The sequence below is a fragment of the Zeugodacus cucurbitae genome, chromosome 4, assembly GCF_028554725.1.
Source record: "Zeugodacus cucurbitae isolate PBARC_wt_2022May chromosome 4, idZeuCucr1.2, whole genome shotgun sequence".
Lineage (NCBI taxonomy): Eukaryota > Metazoa > Arthropoda > Insecta > Diptera > Tephritidae > Zeugodacus > Zeugodacus cucurbitae.
Window position 1 is genome coordinate 25,632,650 of NC_071669.1, and position 22,485 is coordinate 25,655,134.

The 22,485-nt window shown below is 35.7% G+C and overlaps 1 protein-coding gene across 1 annotated transcript in view; it reads left to right on the forward strand.

Moving 5' to 3' along the window:
* LOC105215872 (synaptotagmin-5) overlaps window positions 1-22,485 on the forward strand; it is a 145,075-nt gene that overhangs the window by 41,847 nt on the left and 80,743 nt on the right. The window contains exon 2 of the mRNA XM_054229158.1: window positions 3,364-3,795. Coding sequence (XP_054085133.1) covers window positions 3,622-3,795 — 174 coding nt within the window. The 5' untranslated portion in view covers window positions 3,364-3,621. The remainder of the gene's footprint in view (window positions 1-3,363; window positions 3,796-22,485) is intronic.

Here is a 22,485-nt window from a genome sequence, read left to right on the forward strand (position 1 = left end):
CTTTCTTAAACACTTCTTTGTAGCCTAACCAACCTTGAACAGTGTAAATACGAAATTGGAAAATCTATGTTTAAAATTTGGTTTTATATTTCTTCTCTTTGGATATTACGTTTCAACATTGCTTTTGCAAAATTTAAAATGGGGAAATCGCTGAAAAAGTTCTAAGTAATTTAAGCTAGGCAAATCTTTCTTTCAGCTTGCTTTTACAACCAATAGCGAGAGGTTATCGCAACACACACACACATACATACGAGTATTTTACACTAACATACATATATGTATGTGTATTTTGCAATGATTGAAATTGGAGTGCCATTTTATTGAGGGACACCATCTAAGGACTGCCAAGCTACTTTCAGTGGGTGTTTTCATTATCACCATACCATCGTATTTACATACATACATATGTAACCTGCCTTTATAATATACATATGTATGTATGTAATAATTTCCATTTCTGTTAGTAGAAGTAGTAGAGAATGTGGGTGGCGTTACTCCCTAAGGCATATGTGGATGCTTTGTTTCGGGGAAAAAGTTGAGTTTAATTTAAATATTTTAATGTTATAAATTTCTCGCTAAACCCATTGTTTTATTTTAGTGTTTAGTGTTTAATTTAATGCCCATATTTGTTCCCGTTACTTTAAATATTCTGCTAAAGAACTATATTTATCATAAATGGACACAAAAATAAAGTTGGGTGAATTAGTTGAAGATGTGACTAGGGTCATTGCACCTCTAAATCGCCCTCAAATATATATATTCTTCATTTTGATAGTTTTTTAAGCGAATGTTGTGTTACGAGTACAATCGACATTTTTGAATCATATTTGTCAGAGTGTAAGCTGAGAACAGGGCGCATTACTTTATGCATAACCTCATTTACACTCAGATATCTTGAGAAAGCAATACCTATAGAACCGTTCTCCAGTTTTATAATATCGATCTCATCAGTATACATAAGTATGTCAGAAGTTGTATGGTTCTATCACAGTTCAAAACATTAGTGAACCATAGTCAGAGCCACCGGAACTAGTAATTTTTACAGACTGACATTTAAATCATGTTTTTGCCTTTTACTTTTTGATTTCTTAAGAAAATTCTTCCGTTCACCTTATAAAACACATTTATATTTGACTGAAGCAATTAATCCTAGTGAGTATAAAAAAATAATTTAAATTGAAAGTTTTATTTAGCATTCATTTAGAATCATTCGATTTTGATTTGCTCGACAACTTATTGAGATTGTGAAGACAATTTCATAATGCCGTTGCTAATTGCAAAAAACTTGCACAGACAATTTGTAAAGGTTTCTTCGAATGCAAATTTTTCATAAGACACCATTCACCATAGACAGGAACTTGGTGCCAGGCGCCAACTACAAGGGGGTTACAAAAGAACAAAAAAATATTTATTAATTATAATATCAAAGCACCTATTTGCCCTTGAAAAAACGAAAGTATTGCTATACAGCTGACGTAGCAATTTGAAGAAAACGCCAGTAACTACTTTTTTCTACCTATATATATTAAAAAAATAAAATATTAATTAAATGCAAACTCATATATATATGTACATATATATGCATATACATAGGGTGATTCGCCCTTTCGTATTTTAATTTGCTAAATAAATTTGTTTATGAAAAAATCGCCCAACGATTAATCGGTATCGGCCAAAAATTGGAAACCGGTCGGAAACTATTACTTTACAAGTCGATAATGAATTGAACTTTGGTTGCAAGTTATTTTTATACTCTCTATAAGTTGCAAGTTAACGAGTTAGATATGTGGTTATATATGGTTATATAGCGTGGTTCCGCCCACTTATGGGTCAAAAATCATATCTCCGAAGCTACTCGACCAATTTCAATGAAACTTGGTTTGTAATATTTTCCTTGCATCCAATGATATGTTGTGAAAATAGTCCAAATCTGTTAACAACCACGCCTACTTCCCATATACCAGAACTTTGATGACGATCTGAATAGTTTACTTTACAATATATAAAGTTAGCATTAGTGAAGATATCGGAACAGAACTTTATCTATCTCTTATTAGTGATGAGCGATATTGCTATTTTTTAATCACTGTGATTTCAGTGATTGCTATTTTTAAATCACTGTGATTTTATATTGCTATTGCGATCACAACAAAAAAAAAAAACGAATTTATGAGAATTTATACTCCACATTTTTTTTTAATTTTTTACATTTACATTTTTATTAATTTTAACAATACCTAAAAATTAACCTGCTTTTGTAATCACAATTATTTAATTAATAAATTTTAGGTACATTTAACTGTTTTTGTAATCACCGTATCCAAAATTATCAAAATCACAACTAAAATTTCTGATCTGATAAAATGTTATCACTAAACAGTGATTGCTCCTTTCGAACTGATATTGGTACTGAACAGTGATTGCTACTTTCGAACTGATATTGGTACTGAACTGTGATTGCTACTTTCGAACTGGTATTGCTACTGAACTGTGATTGTTACTTTTCGAACTGCTATTGCTACAGTGATCGAATTAGAATCACTGAACTGATACTGTTACAGTAATCGAATTAGAATTACTGAACTCGTAAATGTACTGTGATCGAACAAAAATACAGAACTTCTCTATAGCTACTGTGATCGAACTCAAATTACTGAACAGCTATTGTAAATCACTGATATTTACAAAAATTGATCACAGTTGCTATATGTGATTTTTCAATCACAGTGATAAAATCACCGGTAGTGAAATATCGCTCATCACTATCTCTCATATACTTAATATTAGGGTTTTCAAACTTTCAAGGGACTTTATATGTGTGTCAAATTGTTTGTTATATTAATAAAATTAAATAAATAAATTGCGAGAGTATAAAATGTTCGGTGACACCCGAACTTAGCCCTTCCTTACTTGTTTTATTTTTAATTTTAATAGTTTGATCATTTAGTGTAGTTTCTTAACAATTTCAAGAACCGCTCTTCATTGTATACTTTATTTCGCCGAAGAATTGCATTCGGAATGTTTGAAATTTCTTATTTAAGGAGACCGCTTTTATAAATATCTATGTGTGACTTAGTCGCTCTTTGAAGTATGAAATGTTTCGAAACACCCCTTTCTCTGATTACAATTTCCGATTCGTTTATTGCTCCCCATTTTACTTGAACTTAACCGTTTCAAATGCAAGCAATAATCCTATGACCTTGAAAATGCCGTTTTGTGCGCAAAGAGCTCCAATTTTACGGTAAAATTTGTAAATGTATCGTAAATTCAATTTCATAGACCTAAAAGCTGTACATTAAATTATATTTCACGACAAGTGACGACCTATTTTCATTGAAATTTCTCTTTTTTGTTTCTTTACAGTTAACAACAGCGGCACTTTTTGGCAGCGATAAATAAACAACAAAGACAGCAAATAGAAATAAAATAAAAAGGTGACTTCGTCAACTCTTCTTTGTAGTTGTGTTGTCGCGTGCGTGCAAAAAGTGAATTGTAATAAAATATTGCGCCAAAAGGACTGGAAAGCTCGAAAAGCCACCATCACATCCGCACACCCGCACATCCTTATCGCGCAACCGGTGGCCCCTTCTTCAGTTACCATTGCTGTTGCGTCAATAGGCTATGGTTATGGTGAGTTCGGCGGTTTTAGGCGCCGCCACGGGCACCGGCCTGGCCCTGTTGCTTGCGGTCACAATTGTTATGTACCGTTACTATTTGTTGCGTAAACGCGGCAAAGAATGGGACGAACTGGATCGTTGGGAAGAGACGCGCATCATGCGGAAACTCCAATTGAAGGTAAGCGGCGGGTGGGTAGGGGCCAAGGGGAAAGAAAAGTGTGTGCGAGAATAATGTGTGCCTCACAACGTGTATATTTGGTGAATGCAACAACTATTGCGGATTGCATGGGAAGAAATAGCAGCAACAAGTGTGTTCGACATGTGTTTCAATTGGCGTCCTGCTGAGCGTGCAGCGAATTCACAAATACTACCCGCGAATAGATTTGTTTCCGATATAAAAATAATCTAAAATATAAGAGTTTCTATCGTGAGAAAATGTTCGCAACGGTATGAAAATAATAGCACATACTCGTATGTACGAGTGTATATATATGTAGGTACATACATTTGACTGGCTTTGTCATATGTAGAGGAAATGAAAATAGCTTATGTCAGTTGCAAAACCATTCCTATTTTAGCTCAACTACATAAATTGTTAAAAATAACGGCTCAATCATTCAATATTACAGTTATTTGCGTTAACTCAACTCGTCACTAGCAGTCAATTGCAGTGGCATCGTCAGAAAAGAAAAGTATGGAATTTCAAACTCTACCCGAATAGATCATAAGCACACCAATAACGATATAACGTGACTAATAACTGTAACGCCACTGATATAACACAAAAGTAGGGTTAGAAAGTGTTGGCGAGAGTTCAGAAATTTGAAAAAGTTTTCCAAAATCAACAATAAAACAGACCAGCACATAACAGAAATAAGTTCGAAACTCTAATAAAATCATAATATCCCCAATTTCACTAGCCCAATGACCAAAATAACATTAATGAATGCAGACATATTTCAAATACGGGTGTTCACATCAGCTTTGTTAATTCGTTAGTCGTTAATCGGTAGTTTTTACGTGCTTTTTGTTTTTGTAAAATTAACAATTTTGCGTTCTACTAAGTAACGAAGCACCAGTCTGACAAGTTTGTTAATTTTTTCGTTACTTGGTAACATTTCATTTTTTTTTTTTAATTTTAAAATTTTCCATACTACTGAGATAGAGCTCAAAGTATATTCACAGTTAAGGGCTTCAACGAAGTATCAACTAATTAATTACCAGATTTACAGGCGTCTGAATATCCCTGATATTTCACATAATATATGTAACTAGCAGTCACAAGCTAAAATGCCCATTTTTTAGGCAGTGGCCCATTACTCCGAATAATATAGTAGGGTGTTCAGAAGACCTCAAATACTCTACTACTCCCCCAACACTGTTTGTGTGTTCTGGATTTTTATCCGCATAAGAACTGTCAACACGGTAGCTTTCCTCACAATATGTACCCATATATGTACTAGACTTATATACATATACATACGTTCATACATGTGTCTCAATGGCAATATAATCACCGTTATATGAAAACGAAAGCTACTTCATAATTTCTCTGAAACCCATTACCGCTCCTATTCGTGATTTTAAAAATATATAATATTTTTCGTATTTCAGTGTTATACTGCAGGAGGGAAACTGTTATACTTAAGAACACTTGTCCCAAAGAAAAAATTGCTTAACAGTTTTAAAGGCACTGCATACCAAACGGGTTGTTGTCTTTGCTAAACAGGGATATTTTGAGAGAACGTATTATACGCTCTTTACAAAGTCATTACAAACATTTTTGGTATTTATGTTGGTACATATATTTTTTATCAGTATGCAAATGCCATGTACAGTAGTTTTCCGAAATAACGAACACATTAATTGTCAGGCCTGTTCGTTATATCGAATTTTTCGTTAATTCGGGTACTAACTTAGTGGTATGTTTTTCAATAAAAATGAGTTAAATATCCGTAAAATGTAGTTTATTAAATTATTTTATTAATTTTTTGTTAAAAAATCAAAAACCATAACAAAACAATTCAAATCCAATATATTCTTCCAAAATGGATCAATTCTGACATTTATTCTATACTTCTGTTTGGTGCTGATCGATAATTTTAAGTTTTTTTATAAAATTCAACATTTTCTCAATTTGCACATTTCTTTTGAATTTTTTCAAGTTTTATTTTTAATTCTGGTTCGATGTTATTTGATTTTTGTCTCTTTCTTCATATGTCTTCTTCGTGTTGTTCGTTAAACCGAGTACTTACAAATCACCGATGTTCGTTATTTAAGGTACTCAATGTAACAAATTTGCTAGTTCGTTATAAGCGGTTTTCGTTAAAACGAATATTCGTTATTTCGGAAAACTACAGTATATAAAACAAGTAAGGAAGGGCTAAGTTCGGGTGTAACCGAACATTTTATACTCTCGCAATTTATTTATTTAACTTTATTTATATTATATAATACACAATTTGACCCACATATTCGTCATATATATTGTATAAAGTCCATTGAAAGTTGGAAACCATAATATTAGGTTAGAAGCACCGAGGTCCTCGTGTTCGATATATGGGGCCTTAAAAATCTATGGTCCGATTTCGGCGATTTTTAGAATGGGGCTGCCACACTATTAACATAGTATTTGTGCAAAGTTCTGCTCCGATATCTTCACTAGTACTTACTTTATATATTGTAAAGTAAACGATTTTGATTGTCTTCAAAGTTCTGGTATATAGGAAGTAGGCGTGGTTGTGAACCGATTTGGCCTATTTTCACAACATATCATTGAGATGTAAGGAAACTATTACAAACCAAGTTTCATTGAAATCGGTAGAGTAGTTCCTGAGATATGGTTTTTGACCCATAAGTGGGCGACGCCACGCCCATTTTCCATTTTGTAAAAAAATCTGAGTGCAGCTTCCATCTGCCATTTCTTATGTGAAATGTAGTGTTTCTGACGTTTTTCGTTAGTGAGTTAACCCACTTTTAGTAATTTTCAACCTAACTTTTGTATGGGAGGTGGGCGTGGTTATAATCCGATTTCTTTCATTTTTGGACTGCATTAGGAATTGACTAAAAAAAAACGACTGCAGAAAGTTTGGTTTATATAGCTCTATTGGTTTGCGAGATATATACAAAAAACTTAGTAGGGGGCGGGGCCACGCCCACTTCCCCAAAAAAATTACATCCAAATATGCCCCTTAATAGTACGATCCTTCATACCAAATTTTATTTCCATAGCTTTATTTATGGCTTAGTTATGGCACTTTATGTGTTTTCGGTTTTCGCCATTTTGTGGGCGTGGCAGTGAGCCGATTTTGCTCATTTTCGAAAGCAACCTTCCTATGGTGCCAAGAAATAAGTGTGCCAAGTTTCGTCAAGATATCTTAATTTTTACTCAAGTTACAGCTTGCACAGACGGACGGACGGACCGACGGACGGACAGACAGACATTCGGATTTGAACTCCACTCTTCACCCTGATCACTTTGGTATATATAACCCTATATCTAACTCGTTTAGTTTTGGGTGTTACAAACAACCATTATGTGAACAAAACTATAATACTCTCGTAGCAACTTTGTTGCGAGAGTATAAAAATAATAAAATTTGTTTACTTATTTTATTATCCATATAGGTAAATGTATATAACAAATAATTCTAGAGCGTTTAAAATAAAATGGTAACCAAATAGTAGGTAGAGCTCCGCGAAAAGGAAGAATTATTTTTTAATAACAAATGAAACATGCAACATTTAAATTCTAGATAATATAATATTGTTCAAATTTTAAACCAATCAGCAAAGAAGTGAGAGTAAAATATTTTTGGGAAAACCCCGTTTCAACTTTTATAACTATAACGTTATTTTTTTAATACAAACACTATAAAATATCCATCTTATAAAAAATGTTGTATCTTATGTTTAAGGCCCTTAGGAAGATTCTAACCGATATATGTATGTATGTATACTGATTTTTTGTAGTTTTTAGTGTGATGTAATAAAAAACTTAAACACAATCAAAATATAAGTGGAGTTAGTGGACACAAATTGAACTGGAACTTCGAATAAACATTTTCTATAGTCATTGTCGCTGTATATACGAGTACATATCTTATTAGTAATGTTAGAAAAATGCACCATTGTTTGATACGTAGAAGTCGTTTGATGATTAGTGGTTAATTTAATGTAATCGATATTATTTAAATAATTAAATGTATGTATGTATATTATACGATCATTTAGATACATGCAACTAAGCTTTAAATGTTATTAATTTTAGATAATCTAAAAGATCTCCTTAAAGAAAACGTTTACAAAAATCTAATACACTTTAGATACGTAACCATGTATAAAATCAAAGTAAAATTTTTCGAAAACTGATTGCAAGTACATGAAACGAAACTCCATATGGACGGTCATTTTGTGAAAAGTCTTGGTTACCACTTCGAGTATTCTCATTGCTAGCATTTATATCATTTCACTTCCAAATATTTATTTGTATTTGAATAAAAGGAGATTTTCCTCATAAATAGCTAATATGAAATTTTTTTTTAAGAATTTTATAGGAGCTATACAAACTTTTCAGTCCGCCGGTGAACTTCAAATTCCATGACCAAGAGATATACACCGCGTGCCATCAGGATAGCGCCCATTCAAGCATGCAATTATCAATTATCGTTTTTTAATAAAATCTGGTGTAATGTTGACCAAATTATCATCGATTTGTCGGTTTTGGTCGTATATTGCTAACCACCCTCATACACCTTTCTAACCAACCATCCCTAGACGTTATCTATAATATTTAAGTCTGGGGAGTATGGCGGCCACTCCAGAACACCGACATATTGGCTTTGTATCCATGTTTTTACAGACCGGGCAAGCTTCAAATTCAGCTGTCGTGCTGTAAATACCATTCTAGATTGCCAAAAATATTAAAAAAAAAACTGGAAATCCACTTTTTCAAATTCGATTAAATTTATTTGCATTCCTAGGTCGTTGTTAAAAATTGCAATTGCGGGTATCATAATATAATATGGCTCTTTATTCCGTTACATCTTTGATCTGAGGATATTTCCGATTCTAATGGGGTCCATCCATGGCGCAAGTCATGAAAATAAAAACTTTTTTCATCTGGGCTTTCATAAATAAATGTATTCTCATCCGAAAATATGAGATGATGCCACTACTTAAAAGGTTAAACGTGTTCGATCAATAATTAGGCGTATTTCTTTTCGCAACTTATTAAGTAGTGGATTTTTCTTTAGTTTCTGCCTTATTAATACTATGGAAAATATTTGTTATCAACCAAGCAAGCTGATAGCGCCCCCCCATCCTGATGACGCGCAGTATATGCGGCCTTGACACTTATCGTACCCAGTTTTATTGCAATGGAAGGCCCACTTTCCCTCCACAAAAATTAATAAATTAACAGACATGTTCATATACATAGAGAAATAATATGTATATATAGCCCATTCAAGTATTAAACAAAAAAATCGAACGTTAACCAATAATCATCATTTACAACAACCACTCGCTGTCAGCGCATGACTTTAATCGATATTATAACAATTAACAATGGCAACACTCTTTCAATCAACAAATCAAAAAATGAATGTCAACATTTGTTCAGCTATTAAATGCAATAAATTAAGTACCAAACACTCGTATGCACATATCTATGAACAAATGCAAGAATCTACATACAAATGTATGTGTGTGTGTTGCCGCCACGAGTGCACTCAACATAAAGAAGAAGAAGAAAATTTGTCAACAAAACCGAATGCTAAGGACCAATGGAAGGGATGCGACAACAATGCGAGTCGTTGGTGCTTGGAAAAACAACAAAAATTAGGGGGAGAAAAACATATGTATGGAAATATTGTGTAATTGCCAAAAGGTTGGTTTATTGTAGATTCATTGATTTCAATTCAAAAGATTCGAGATATGTGTGTACTTATGAATTTATAGTTAGTGAGGTTACAATGTTGCCTTCAAGAGCAGCTGATAACGCTGGTAGCACCATAGCACCGTAGCACCACGCGCCATTTGTCGTGCACCAACAACGGATGCTACCTTTTCATCTGCATGCACATATATATGTATATACGTATGTATATATATGTTCATATATGTTCATATATGTATGTATAAGGTAGTTTCATTGCAACAAAAATCAAATAAATCGTGGTTAAAACAGAGTTAAAAATATAATTTGAAAAAAATTCAAAAGAAATGTGCCAATTGAAAAAATGAGTACGAGAGAAATATTGAATTTAATAGAAAAACTTAAAATTATTGTGTCGGAATTATGTAAAAAAATTCATTTAAAGTGTCCACCGATTTAACTTCAGGAAGGAGCCATCAAATATAATCTTCGTATTCCAACGAAGCAAACGACGATTAATCAGTTTTTAAATAGCTGTCAGAAATGACGAGTATTACTAAAGAAAAAATATTTTGACGACATATAACGTTAATTTGCTTTTTCAGCACATTACTTCGTTTATCTCAACATTTGAATTTTTCTGTTACGGTTTTATTTTTTTTTTAATAAATAATGCAATTTACGGATATTAATTGAAAAAGCTAATTCTAAGTGTGTACTCGAATTAACGAAAAATTCGATGTAACGAACAGGCTGACAATTAAAGTTTTCGTTATTTCGGAAAACTACTGTATTTACTTATAGAATATATTTGTGCCTTAATACGAAATCATTATTTATAATTAAAAAAAAATTATATTAAGGTAAATAATAATGTCATTACTCGTTCAACGTTCAAAATTTGAGACATGAAATGCGAGCAAAATATTTGGATACATATCTGCATAATCTCATTATAAAAATCTTATTCATAACATAAATAAGTGTTATTAAGTGACTTGATATTTAGGATGATATTAGTGTATAATATATCCAACGCGCATACATACTTTCATTGACATATCTCGCACACAAACTGGTATATACACCATTAAGTCATAAATTATAAAATTGTGTCTATGAGAGATAGGAGAAGGTATTGACATGACTTATTTCATTCGTATTTCCCGATAAATCAAAGTGTCAACAAAGAGTCTAAGCTAATTAATTAACAAGTAAGGAAGGGCTAAGTTCGGGTGTAACCGAACATTTTATACTCTCGCAATTTATTGATGTAATTTTATAAAGATAACACAATTCGACTCATATATTGGGTATAAAGTTCAATAGAATAACGAAAATCATCATAAATAGTATATGGAGACTGAGGTAATTCCTAAACCGATTTCACTCGTTTTCACCACCAAGATACAATATATCGAAGACTATATATATATATATATTTGGCGTAGGAACCGCTTTAAGCGATTATAGCCGAATCCACCAGAGCGCGCCACTCATTCCTCCTTTTTGCTTTTTGGCGCCAACTGGAAACACCAAGTGAAGCCAGGTCACTTTGCACTTGGTCTTTCCACCGGAGTGGAGGTCGTCCTCTTCCGCGGCTTCCTCCAGCGGGTACTGCATCGAATACTTTCAGAGCTGGATTGTTTTCTTCCATCCGTACAACATGACCTAGCCAGCGTAGCCGCTGTCTTTTTATTCGCTGAACTATGTCAATGTCGTCGTATAAATCGTACAGCTCATCGTTCCATCGTCTGCGGTATTCGCCGTTGCCAATGTTTAGAGGACCATAAATCTTGCGCAAAACCTTTCTCTCGAAAACCCCAAGAGTCGTCTCATCGGATGTTGTCATCGTCCACGCTTCAGCGCCATACATCAGGACGGGAATAATGAGCGACTTATAGAGTTTGATTTTGGTTCGTCGAGAGAGGACTTTACTTTTCAATTGCCTACTCAGTCCAAAGTAGCACCTGTTGGCAAGAGTGATTCTGCGTTGGATTTCAAGGCTGACATTGTTGGTGTTGTTAATGCTGGTTCCCAGATAAACGAAATTATCTACAACTTCAAAGTTATGACTGTCAACAGTGACGTGGGAGCCAAGACGCGAGTGCGCTGACTGTTTGTTTGATGACAGGAGATATTTCGTCTTGTCCTCATTCACCACCAGACCCATACGCTTCGCTTCTTTATCTAGTCTGGAAAACGCAGAACAAACGGCGCGGTTGTTGCTTCCGATGATATCAATATCATCGGCATACGCCAGGAGCTGTACACTCTTGTAGAAGATTGTACCCTCTCTATTTAGTTCTGCAGCTCGTATTATTTTTTCCAGCAATAGATTGAAGAAGTCGCACGATAGTGAGTCACCCTGTCTGAAGCCTCGTTTGGTATCGAACGGCTCGGAGAGGTCCTTCCCGATCCTGACGGAGCTTTTGGTGTTGCTCAACGTCAGCTTACATAGCCGTATTAGTTTTGCAGGGATACCAAATTCAGACATCGCGGCATAAAGGCAGCTCCTTTTCGTGCTATCGAAGGCAGCTTTAAAATCGATAAAAAGATGGTGAGTATCGATTCTTCTCTCTCGGGTCTTTTCCAAGATTTGGCGCATGGTGAATATCTGGTCCATTGTGGATTTTCCAGGTCTAAAGCCACACTGATAAGGTCCAATCAGTTCGTTGACGGTGGGCTTTAGTCTTTCACACAATACGCTCGACAAAACCTTATATGCGATATTGAGGAGACTTATACCACGGTAGTTGGCGCAGATTGTGGGGTCTCCCTTCTTATGGATTGGGCAGAGCACACTAAGATTCCAATCGTCAGGCATGCTTTCTTCCGACCATATTCTACAAAGAAGCTGATGCATGCACCTTATCAGTTCTTCGCCGCCGTATTTGAATAGCTCGGCCGGTAATCCATCGGCCCCCGCCGCTTTGTTGTTCTTCAAGCGGGCAATTGCTATTCGAATTTCTTCATGGTCGGGTAATGGAACATCTATTCCATCGTCATCGATTGGGGAATCGGGTTCGCCATCTCCTGGTGTTGTACTTTCACTGCCATTGAGCAGGTCGGAGAAGTGTTCCCTCCATAATCCCAGTGTGCTCTGGACATCCGCTACCAGATTACCTTCTCGGTCCCTACATGATAATGCTCCGGTCTTGAAACCTTCTGTTAATCGCCTCATCTTTTCATAAAATTTTCGAGCATTACCCATGTCGGCCAGCTTTTCAAGCTTTTCATACTCACGCATTTCGGCCTCTTTCTTTTTACGTCTGCAAATGCGTCTCGCTTCCCTCTTCAGTTCTCGATATCTATCCCACCCCGAACGTGTTGTGGTCGATCGCAACGTTGCGAGGTAGGCAGTCTGTTTTCTCTCCACTGCGGAACGACAATTCTCATCGTACCAACTGGTTTTTTGGCGTTGCCGTAGACCAATTGTTTCGGCTGCAGCGGTATGCAATGAGTTTGAGATGCCGTTCCACAGCTCCCTTATATCGAGATGCTGATGAGTGCTCTCAGAGAGCAGGAGTGCAAGTCGAGTAGAAAATCGTTCGGCTGTCGGTTGTGATTGCAGCTTTTCGACGGCGAACCTTCCTTGTGTTTGTTGACGGGCGTTCTTTGCTGCACAGAGGCGAGTGCGTATCTTTGCTGCTACTAGATAATGGTCCGAGTCAATGTTTGGTCCTCGGAGCGTACGCACGTCTAAAACACTGGAGACATGTCTTCCGTCTATCACAACGTGATCGATTTGGTTGCGCGTGTTTCGATCAGGGGACAGCCACGTTGCTTGATGAATTTTTTTATGCTGGAATCTGGTACTACAGACAACCATATTTCGGGCCCCAGCGAAGTCGATCAGCCTCAGGCCGTTTGGCGATGTTTCGTCATGGAGGCTGAATTTTCCGACTGTTGTGCCAAAGACACCTTCTTTACCCACCCTGGCGTTAAAATCGCCAAGCACGATTTTGACATCGTGGCGGGGGCAGCGCTCATAGGTGCGTTCTAGGCGCTCATAGAAAGCGTCTTTGGTCACATCGTCCTTCTCTTCCGTTGGGGCGTGGGCGCAAATCAGCGATACGTTGAAGAACCTCGCTTTTATGCGGATTGTGGCTAGACGTTCATCCACCGGGGTGAATGCCAGGACTCGGCGACGGAGTCTCTCTCCCACCACAAATCCAACACCAAATTTGCGCTCCTTTATATGGCCGCTGTAGTAGATGTCACAAGGACCCACCTTCTTCCGTCCTTGTCCCGTCCATCGCACTTCTTGGACGGCGGTGATGTCAGCCTTTAGTTGTATGAGGACATCAACCAGCTGGGCAGAGGCACCTTCCCAATTAAGAGTCCGGACATTCCAGGTGCATGCCCTCAAATCATGATCCTTAGTACGTTTGCAGGGGTCGTCATCAAAAGGGGGGTTTCTCATCCGAGGCTCGGTGTTTGTTTTCATTGGGGAGATTTTTTTATGTGGTGGGTCCCAAGCCCTACGCACAACCGCACAAGCGGGCTTCGCCTTCTCACTTTAGCTCGCCTCCAAACGGATGTCTGTTAGCTACCCAGGGGATACTTGGTCTAAAACCGGAAGTCGTGAGCTGCTTGAGTCATATGCAAAAGAATCGTTCCTGGCCACTCCCAAGTGAATGGCAATCAGAAACTTTCCTCACTTGCGTGAACTTCTACATATGACCCCATCCCCCAAGACTATACGCTCACTTAATTTAATATTACTTATTATTAGATATATGGGATCTGGGGGAAGTTATGACCCGATTTTTACCATTTCAGGTACAGAGAGAAACTGTTATAAGAAAAAAATTCAGAGGGAATGAATTACATTAAAATATCTGAGGGATTTACCTAAGTATATTTTCGGGGAAAAATTACCCTTAGGCACTGAGTTCTTCATGTTCGATATCAGGGGCCTTGAAAAGTCATGGTTCGATTTTGACAATTTTTTTCACAAGTGATGCAAAAGATCATATACAGTGTATGTGTAAAGTTTTATTTCGCTATCTTCATTGGTTCCTAATGTATATATTATAAAGTAAAGGAATAAGATGAAATTCAAAAATGAGTTATATGGGAAGTTGTCGTGGTTGTAAACCAATTTCGTCCATTTTTCACACGTGTCATCAGGGTGTCAAGAAAATATTATATACCGAATTTCATTGAAATCTGTCTAGTAGTTCCTTAGATATGGTTTTTGACCCATAAGGGGGCGACGCCACCCCTATTTTCCATTTTGTAAAAAAATCTCAGTGAAGCTTCCTTCTGCCATTTCTTATGTAAAATTTCTGACGTTTTTCGTTAGTAATTTTCAACCTAACCTTTGTATGGGAGGTGAGGGTGGTTATTATCCGATTTCTTTAATTTTTGGACTGTATAAGGAAATGGCTAAAATAAACGACTGCATAAAGTTTGGTTTATATAGCTTTATTGGTTTGCGAGTTATATACAAAAAACATATTTGGGGGTGGGGTCACGCCCACTTTTCCAAAAAAAATACATCCAAATGTGCCCCTCCCTATTGGGATCCTATGTTCCAAATTTCATTCTCATAACTTTATTTATGGCTTAGTTATGACATTGTATAGGTTTTCGGTTTCCGCCATTTTGTGGGGGTGGCAGTGGACCGATTTTGCCAATTTTCGAAAGCAACCTCCTCAGGGTGCCAAGGAACATATGTTCCAAGTTTCATTAAGATATCTTAATTTTTACTTAAGTTATCGCTTGCACGGACAGACGGACAGACGAACAGACGGACGGACAGACATCCGGATTTCAAATCCACTCGTCATCCTGATCATTTATGTATATATAACCCCATATCTAACTCTTATATTTCTTGGTGACACAAACAACCGTTAGGTGAACAAAACTATTATACTCTGTGCAACAGGTTGCGAGAGTATAAAAATTAATTATCTTAAAACATTCACCATTGACCCCTTATAACATCTGTCACATAAGCTTGTTCGAAAATTGTTATATATCATTGAAATAATAGGAAAAGGTGGTTTATATCCATATTTTTGATTGTTTAGTAAACGCATTCAGTAACTAATAAAAATAATTTTCATTAAGCCTATTTTCGAAATTCGAAGACAAATATTTCGATTTGAAGACTAACTTCCAAAAAAGGAGAATATATCTTATCTACTAAAGACTCAATCTCCCGGAAAAAAAATATTAGTCCAATACCCAGTCGAGTGTTGTACAGTCTAAAAAACCCCCCGTTATATACATAGGTATAAAATAAAACCCATAGTATTTCTAAAAAGGTTTCAAAATTCCACATTTAATGCGCTCGAAACCAGGAAGAGACTAAAGATAGAGACTAAGACGAAAATATCAAATTCAGTTTAAAAAAAGTAGTAAAAGAATAAATAGAAATTTTATAATTTTTCCTCTGTCTTATGTCTAAAAAATGCTCTTGGACGGCATAAATCATGATTGCTTCATCTAAACTCAATTTCAACATCTGTGCAAAATTCTTCCATAAAATTTTTTTTCGATAAATCGTGTCCATCGACTTAAAAAATTGAATTTTGAAATAAACGCGTTGAAATTAACGTAGGCTGATTGGCGGAACATCCAAAGAGTCTATCTCCTAGAATATTAATTGACCCTTAAGCAACAAGCAAGTACAGTAGATAGAGATAACATATATTTTTTAATAACATATATGTATATCTGTCTTTCCTAATATATTACTCTTCCATCCCTAAGATTAAGATTATCGAAAACCACTTAAACGTCAATAAGACTTTTTCTTCTATTTTATATTCAAATAATAATTAATTAAGAGGTAACAAAAAGTCCAAAGCACAACTGCTGAAGTCCTGTTATTATTATTCATAAAAAAGAAGTAACGAATGAATAAATAATAGACAAATAACACACGCGCTGCAGAGATTTAGAATAACAAAAAGGGAGTTCGCTCAAACATGAGATTGTTCTCTTTTATGTTTCTATGTATGTTTGTGTGTAAAATGCGACTTCAAAACCGAAAAATATAAAATAAATCCCTTTAATATGCAACAATGGCAGCTTACTATATATGTATGTATGAATTTCATACTACAAACCTAGAAACATATATGTATATATGTATATACATACAATGGAGCTTAAACTGCAACAACAATGTAAACAAACTATAACAACAAATAGTACGAACAACAATGGTAATCAGTCAAATGCAAATGTCATTGCCAATTAATGTCAATAAATGACTGCTACAGCAACAAAGCAACAAAACCAAATACAAGCAAACCTAAGTAGCAACAACGCGTAACAACAACAACACGTCGAACAGTAGCAAAGGCCATATAGTGGCGGTAAAGTAAGCCACAAGCAAACATTAAGTGACGGTGAAGGGGCGAAGAACGAACGAACAAACGTACGGTCGCACAAATTCTCCTCATATGCTCGACGACACTTTGCCAATGCGAAGAATAGCTCACGGCAACAAACCCTTCCCTTCCTTTCCCATACATCCTTCCGCTATTTCGTATTCACTTTCGAGTGCGTTGCTACCCTCCTCCGAATGGTTGTGCTGCATTTGATCCCAGCCGCGAGCGCCGCATTCGCTACAGTATCATTTGTTCACATTTTATGGCCGATCAGTTCACAATTAAATTAAAATTGCACGCTTCCTTGCGCCTCAACCAGTTTGCGCGGCCATCGTACTTGACGACTGATTATCATTTCATAGCCTCACAATAGGAATTTATGTGATTTGTATCTGTTTGTCGCTGAGATAAATTGGAAATTCTAATATTGTTCACAATGGGTGTGGTTGTACTTGGAGTTGCATGAGAAGACTCGCTACACAAGCTGCTCTTCATCGTTTAGTATTCAATATGTTGAAAGAATACACGAGTGATGCTCGAATTGGGGTAGGAAGTTCTAATCAGTGTCCATACACATTTGGATGAATATTGAGAGCATATCGGCGCCATTTTATAAACGAAAATTATTCATAACGGTTTGCTAATATATTTTTGATAGTCTTATCAGCAGAATAAATTTTCGAGTTAATTTTAAATATATTTTGACAAGTTGAATTCATAACATGCTTTTAACAGCTTGTTGACACAATTCCCTCTTATTGTTAATTTTATACAGTATATTTTGGAAAATATATGAATATCTTATTGAAAATATGTGTACATTAATATGACATTTCTCGTAGAGTCAAAAGGCCAATATTTTATTTTTCGCCAATGTAAATAATGACAGAAATTGCGAAATTATGTAATTACGTCCACTAGCTCCCATATACCATATATTAAGTGAACTTTATTTCATATACATATATCTTATCAAGATTAAGTGAATGTATATTCTTGGATATAATTTAGATTGGTGGAGAAAATGAGTTCAGATATACCTTATGTCGAATAGATAAGTCAAGTTGTATATCATTTTAATAATAGATTATGTTGCGAGAGTATAAAATGTTCGATTACACCCGAACTTAGCCCATACTTCTTTTAACCTTATTACTACTCTCTGCCACATAGACTGTTTCCAAGAGTTTTTGTTAGAGTTGAGCCTAGTTGATCATATATGGATTGTATAAAAATTGTAATATATTCGAATCTTTCTTCGACAAATTTGAATTTATTTTATAATGATAATATATACATATATTGAAACAAACACGGGAAAAAGCTAGCTTACTTATTAATAGTTTATAGATTTATATAAATCTCTAAACGATGATCGATCGGTAAGAGGCTCGCGGGACTACTACTCTTGATAAGATCGAAATATGTACATTGCTTTTACGATTTATTATCACACTCATTGAGTTCATGTATAGAATGTTTATGGGATTGTTGTGAAGGTCTCAACATTAGGGATATGAAGATTCGAAAATATATAAAAATAGGTTGTATCTAATTGTTTTCTATTGTACATTGTGCATATATTTTATAGTTTGCTCTTTTTGAAAACTAAGAAAACATTTGTTAAATGTATTCTTTATATAATATTATACTTATATATAGAAGAGATAAATTTGATTCTTATGGGTGTGCTTCGATCATTTATTACATTTCACCTGTCACAATGCTCTGAAATTATTTTTATTTACCCAACACTCTTGTACAAACCTTAAACACAAGCAACGTAACCTCAAAATGACCACAATAAAAAACAGTCAGTGTATTCTTTAGCACTGAAAATAATGTTTGAATGCAAAAATTACAAAAAAAACATAAATAAATAAATAGGTCCCATGTAATCTCTGCGGTCAGTTTCTCCCACAATGGCCGCTATAAAATCGTGTCGTTGTCTCCTGAGCCGCGCTCAATGAAACCGAAAATAGGACGAATTTCACAGTTGGCTACCTGCACACCTGGACGAAGTGATCACGTGTGCTTGTCGTACTGTAGTGACCTTTTATCGATTGAATGAATGAAACTTCTTGAATGAAAACTAAGAATTGATTTTTGTGGAAAATACTGCGTGTCATTGAACATTATGAAAAACTAACGAAATGTTTTTTACCTTTCTAATCATGTGAGTACTTATTGTTTAGTTTAGTTTTTGGAGCTGTCGGCGTTATGCCTTTGATGTTTTGCTGAATAATTCGAAAGTTTACTGGTACCGGCTTTATTGTACTCGTTACTTTGATCGACTTAAAAAATTAAATAGTTGATATTTTTACTCTCCTTCCATACCATAGTTTCGAATTTGGAAATTTATTTTATCTGACAGTGATAATATGTATATACCGCAAATTCGATATTAAAATAACATAATTTTCCCGTAATAATATATATTTTTTTGTTACTTTTATAATTACACACAAAACCTATTCCACAGAGCCAACATGCCAATGTCTCCTGAAACTATTTTTCCGTCTGTCATCAATTTATTAGTCAATGGATCTCTCTTTTAGATGTAACTTTCGTTACCGGCAGTCTGTGAAAAACTCGAGGCCTACGCTACTGCTCATATATAATATTACTATCGTCTCACGTTAATTTTGTACATACACCTAAAGGAGGAGTTTTCTATCGATCACTACGGAATCGTTGGTAACTACAAAGCGGATAATCTTGCAAGAGAGGGTACCTTAACAACATTAACATTGGAATGGGTGAGGATTGGCAGTCCATGGTCCACTTGCGTCTTGAAACACCTTGGAAGGCTGATCTTCGGCGAATATAGCTCATTGGCTAGAATTAACATTAGCCGACTCAAAAAGTTTGTAACAGATTCCAAACGCTTTGCTGGATCATAAGGGTCTTTTTGATCTATTAAAATAATCTATTAATATAAAAGACATCACTCAAAACACTACAAGTCTGTCCAACTCTGCATATGCAGAGATCCGCCTACTAACCTAACCTAATTTAAAGATTTCTGTGCAGCACACAATTTACTCACCAAGGTGTTACACATGCGTATTTCATCGAAGTTTAGTATCTAGTGTAAGGCTTACATACTTGATTTCGTTGAGCGCACCTATTTCCCTACTTCAAATTTTGAATCCCACCTGGTTACACAATCTCTTTGCCAACCTCAAAACTCTTGGCAATATAGCGAGGCATATTTTCGAATTACCAATGGTGTGTAATATTGGTACTGTTAATATCGGATCCATTTCTTGAGGGTAGACTCTCGTGGTCGAATCTTTCTGTCTCTTATTCTTATAAGTTTTGAGAACCAATATTAATTTTCTCTAGTGCCTTGTAACACTTGTGTGTAATATTTACGTTGTCAAAATCTCCTCTATTGACCAGAAAGGTGCCGAATATGACCTCTACATTCGCAAAAGAGCTCTGGAGGTTATGCAGGTGAACCTATTTGGTCTACACTACTATAAAAATACTACACCAAAATTATAAAATGGTTATGGGTATACACTAGGAGAAATATTATAGTTGCATACAAAAAGTAGTAGGGAAGAAATTTGGATGAAAAATATCCGACTTTAAACGGTGATAAGCATTATTGCTCTAGATATTAAATTATAAAATACTTCGGTCAATAATTTAATTAAATCTTTTTAACTCGTTCCCGGAGACTCAAACAGACACAACCAGACGCAAGTCGAAGTTATCAAAATAATAATAAGTGCGTACTAAAAGACGAAAAAATATTTAAGAAGTGATCGTTAAAGTAGCCCAAAATTATGGCGCTGCAAATTGGCTTGCAGATATACTTCATAGAACAAAAACACCTACAACAATGACAATTACTTATAGCATTCATTGCCACTTTACGCTAATACTACAGGCCCTTACACCATACATAATTGATTTTTTCCATTTAATACCAACACCATAACTCCACAGGGACCAATTTGATTCATTACACGAATTTTCTTAGACAAACAACAAATACATACCGCACATAACCGAAGCGACACAGACGAACTGATGCGCGCTCTCGGTTTACAATTGGCCAATGTCTCCTCGTTTACTGATCGATTTGTGAAACGAGATTTTTTTGTAATTTTTGGAGTTTTTCGTAACATTTTGTCAAAAATTTTATTGCTATTATGCGTTGTAGTTTGTCAAAATCGAAGTCAGCGTCACAACGGTACAACGTAGCTTTTGTTTGCCCTCTCACACTTTCATTCATGCATTTCATTCATCGATCACTGAGCACTTCAGTCGATGCTACAAACTACTTTGTTTTTCTTGTGTAGCGAGGATCTCGGTGTATGCATTAAGAGTATGCGCACAATGGGGCGAGTCAGCTATGTCGTCGGTTTGGCTGGCGTTGTTCTGATGACAATCCTTGATATTCTTCGAAAACCGAAAATTCTTACATAAAACTCCGATAGATAATAGCATTTAAGGATTATGAATTGTCCTTTTTATTGGCTTGCTCTCTTTTCAACTAGAGACTGGAGGCAACGCTGTGCGCTTTTGTTAATGATCGAGCGATTGTCCGTGCGATCGGTTGGCCGAGCGTATGAATGAATGAATGAGCGTTAATGCCGATGTGTGATCGTGTTCGTTCAGTGTAAACTGTTCGTGTTGGGCAGCAACGCACACAGTGGTGGTCCATTGTATTTTGATAATATTTTATCACATGTTAAGTGGCTATAAAATGTCAAAAAGTCACCACCGAACCCAGCAGCTCTTCAAACTGTCTGCATGTAGCATGGATCCATTGTTGTACCTATAAGTATTTGTGTCGGCCCGGCAATTTGGCGTTAATTGTGTAATTCGACAATATTACAATATTGCAATTTTCTTTGGAGGTGGTTTCTTCGAGCGAGAGCCGTATCTGCTACCAATGCAACCAGCGCTCGTGCGTTGACCATTTTGTGCCCTTTGCGCCCATTTGTTTTCGGTTTCTGTCTAATTGCCATTGAAATTTGTGTACCGTTCCATTTCTGTTGAATAAAATTGCAGTAAATCGGACTTCTGTGGAAATTTTCGCAAGTTTTTTTTAAGTCATTGAAACGATCAATTTTATTGTTCGTATGCTTGCGCCTTTTCTTTACCCGGTTTAAAAAAAGTGTTGGTTGTTTTGTGTGTTTTCACCTTACAGCTGCATTTTGGCGATTTTTATTTAATTTTTTTTGCGAAATTCAGCTTCTTTCTATTAGATCAGCATCTGTTGTTGGGGCGTCTGCTGGTCTCGTGCGTTCTTCTGGCTTTGACTTGGCCGTTTTCCATTTGTGTGTTTGTTTTTTTTTTTTATTTTCTGCAAACGACCACTTGAGTTAATTCATAAGATTCTTTTAGGTTTTTTTCTGTTTCTGTTAAGTAGTTTTTTGTCTTGTGCGTTTCGGCCACTTCCGTTATGGTGCCTATTGCTCTTTTTCTGCTTAATTAATTTTCTTTGTACTCTCCACAATAGATTAAACACATTCGTGTGCATGTGAAATTGATCCTCTCTAAGTCATGAACACGAGTAGAAAGTACACGTGTGCATATTCCTTAAGATTTTCATTGTTCATTCAGAGAGGTGAAAATGGTTTAGTAGCAGTTCGTAATAGGGAAAATCTCAATT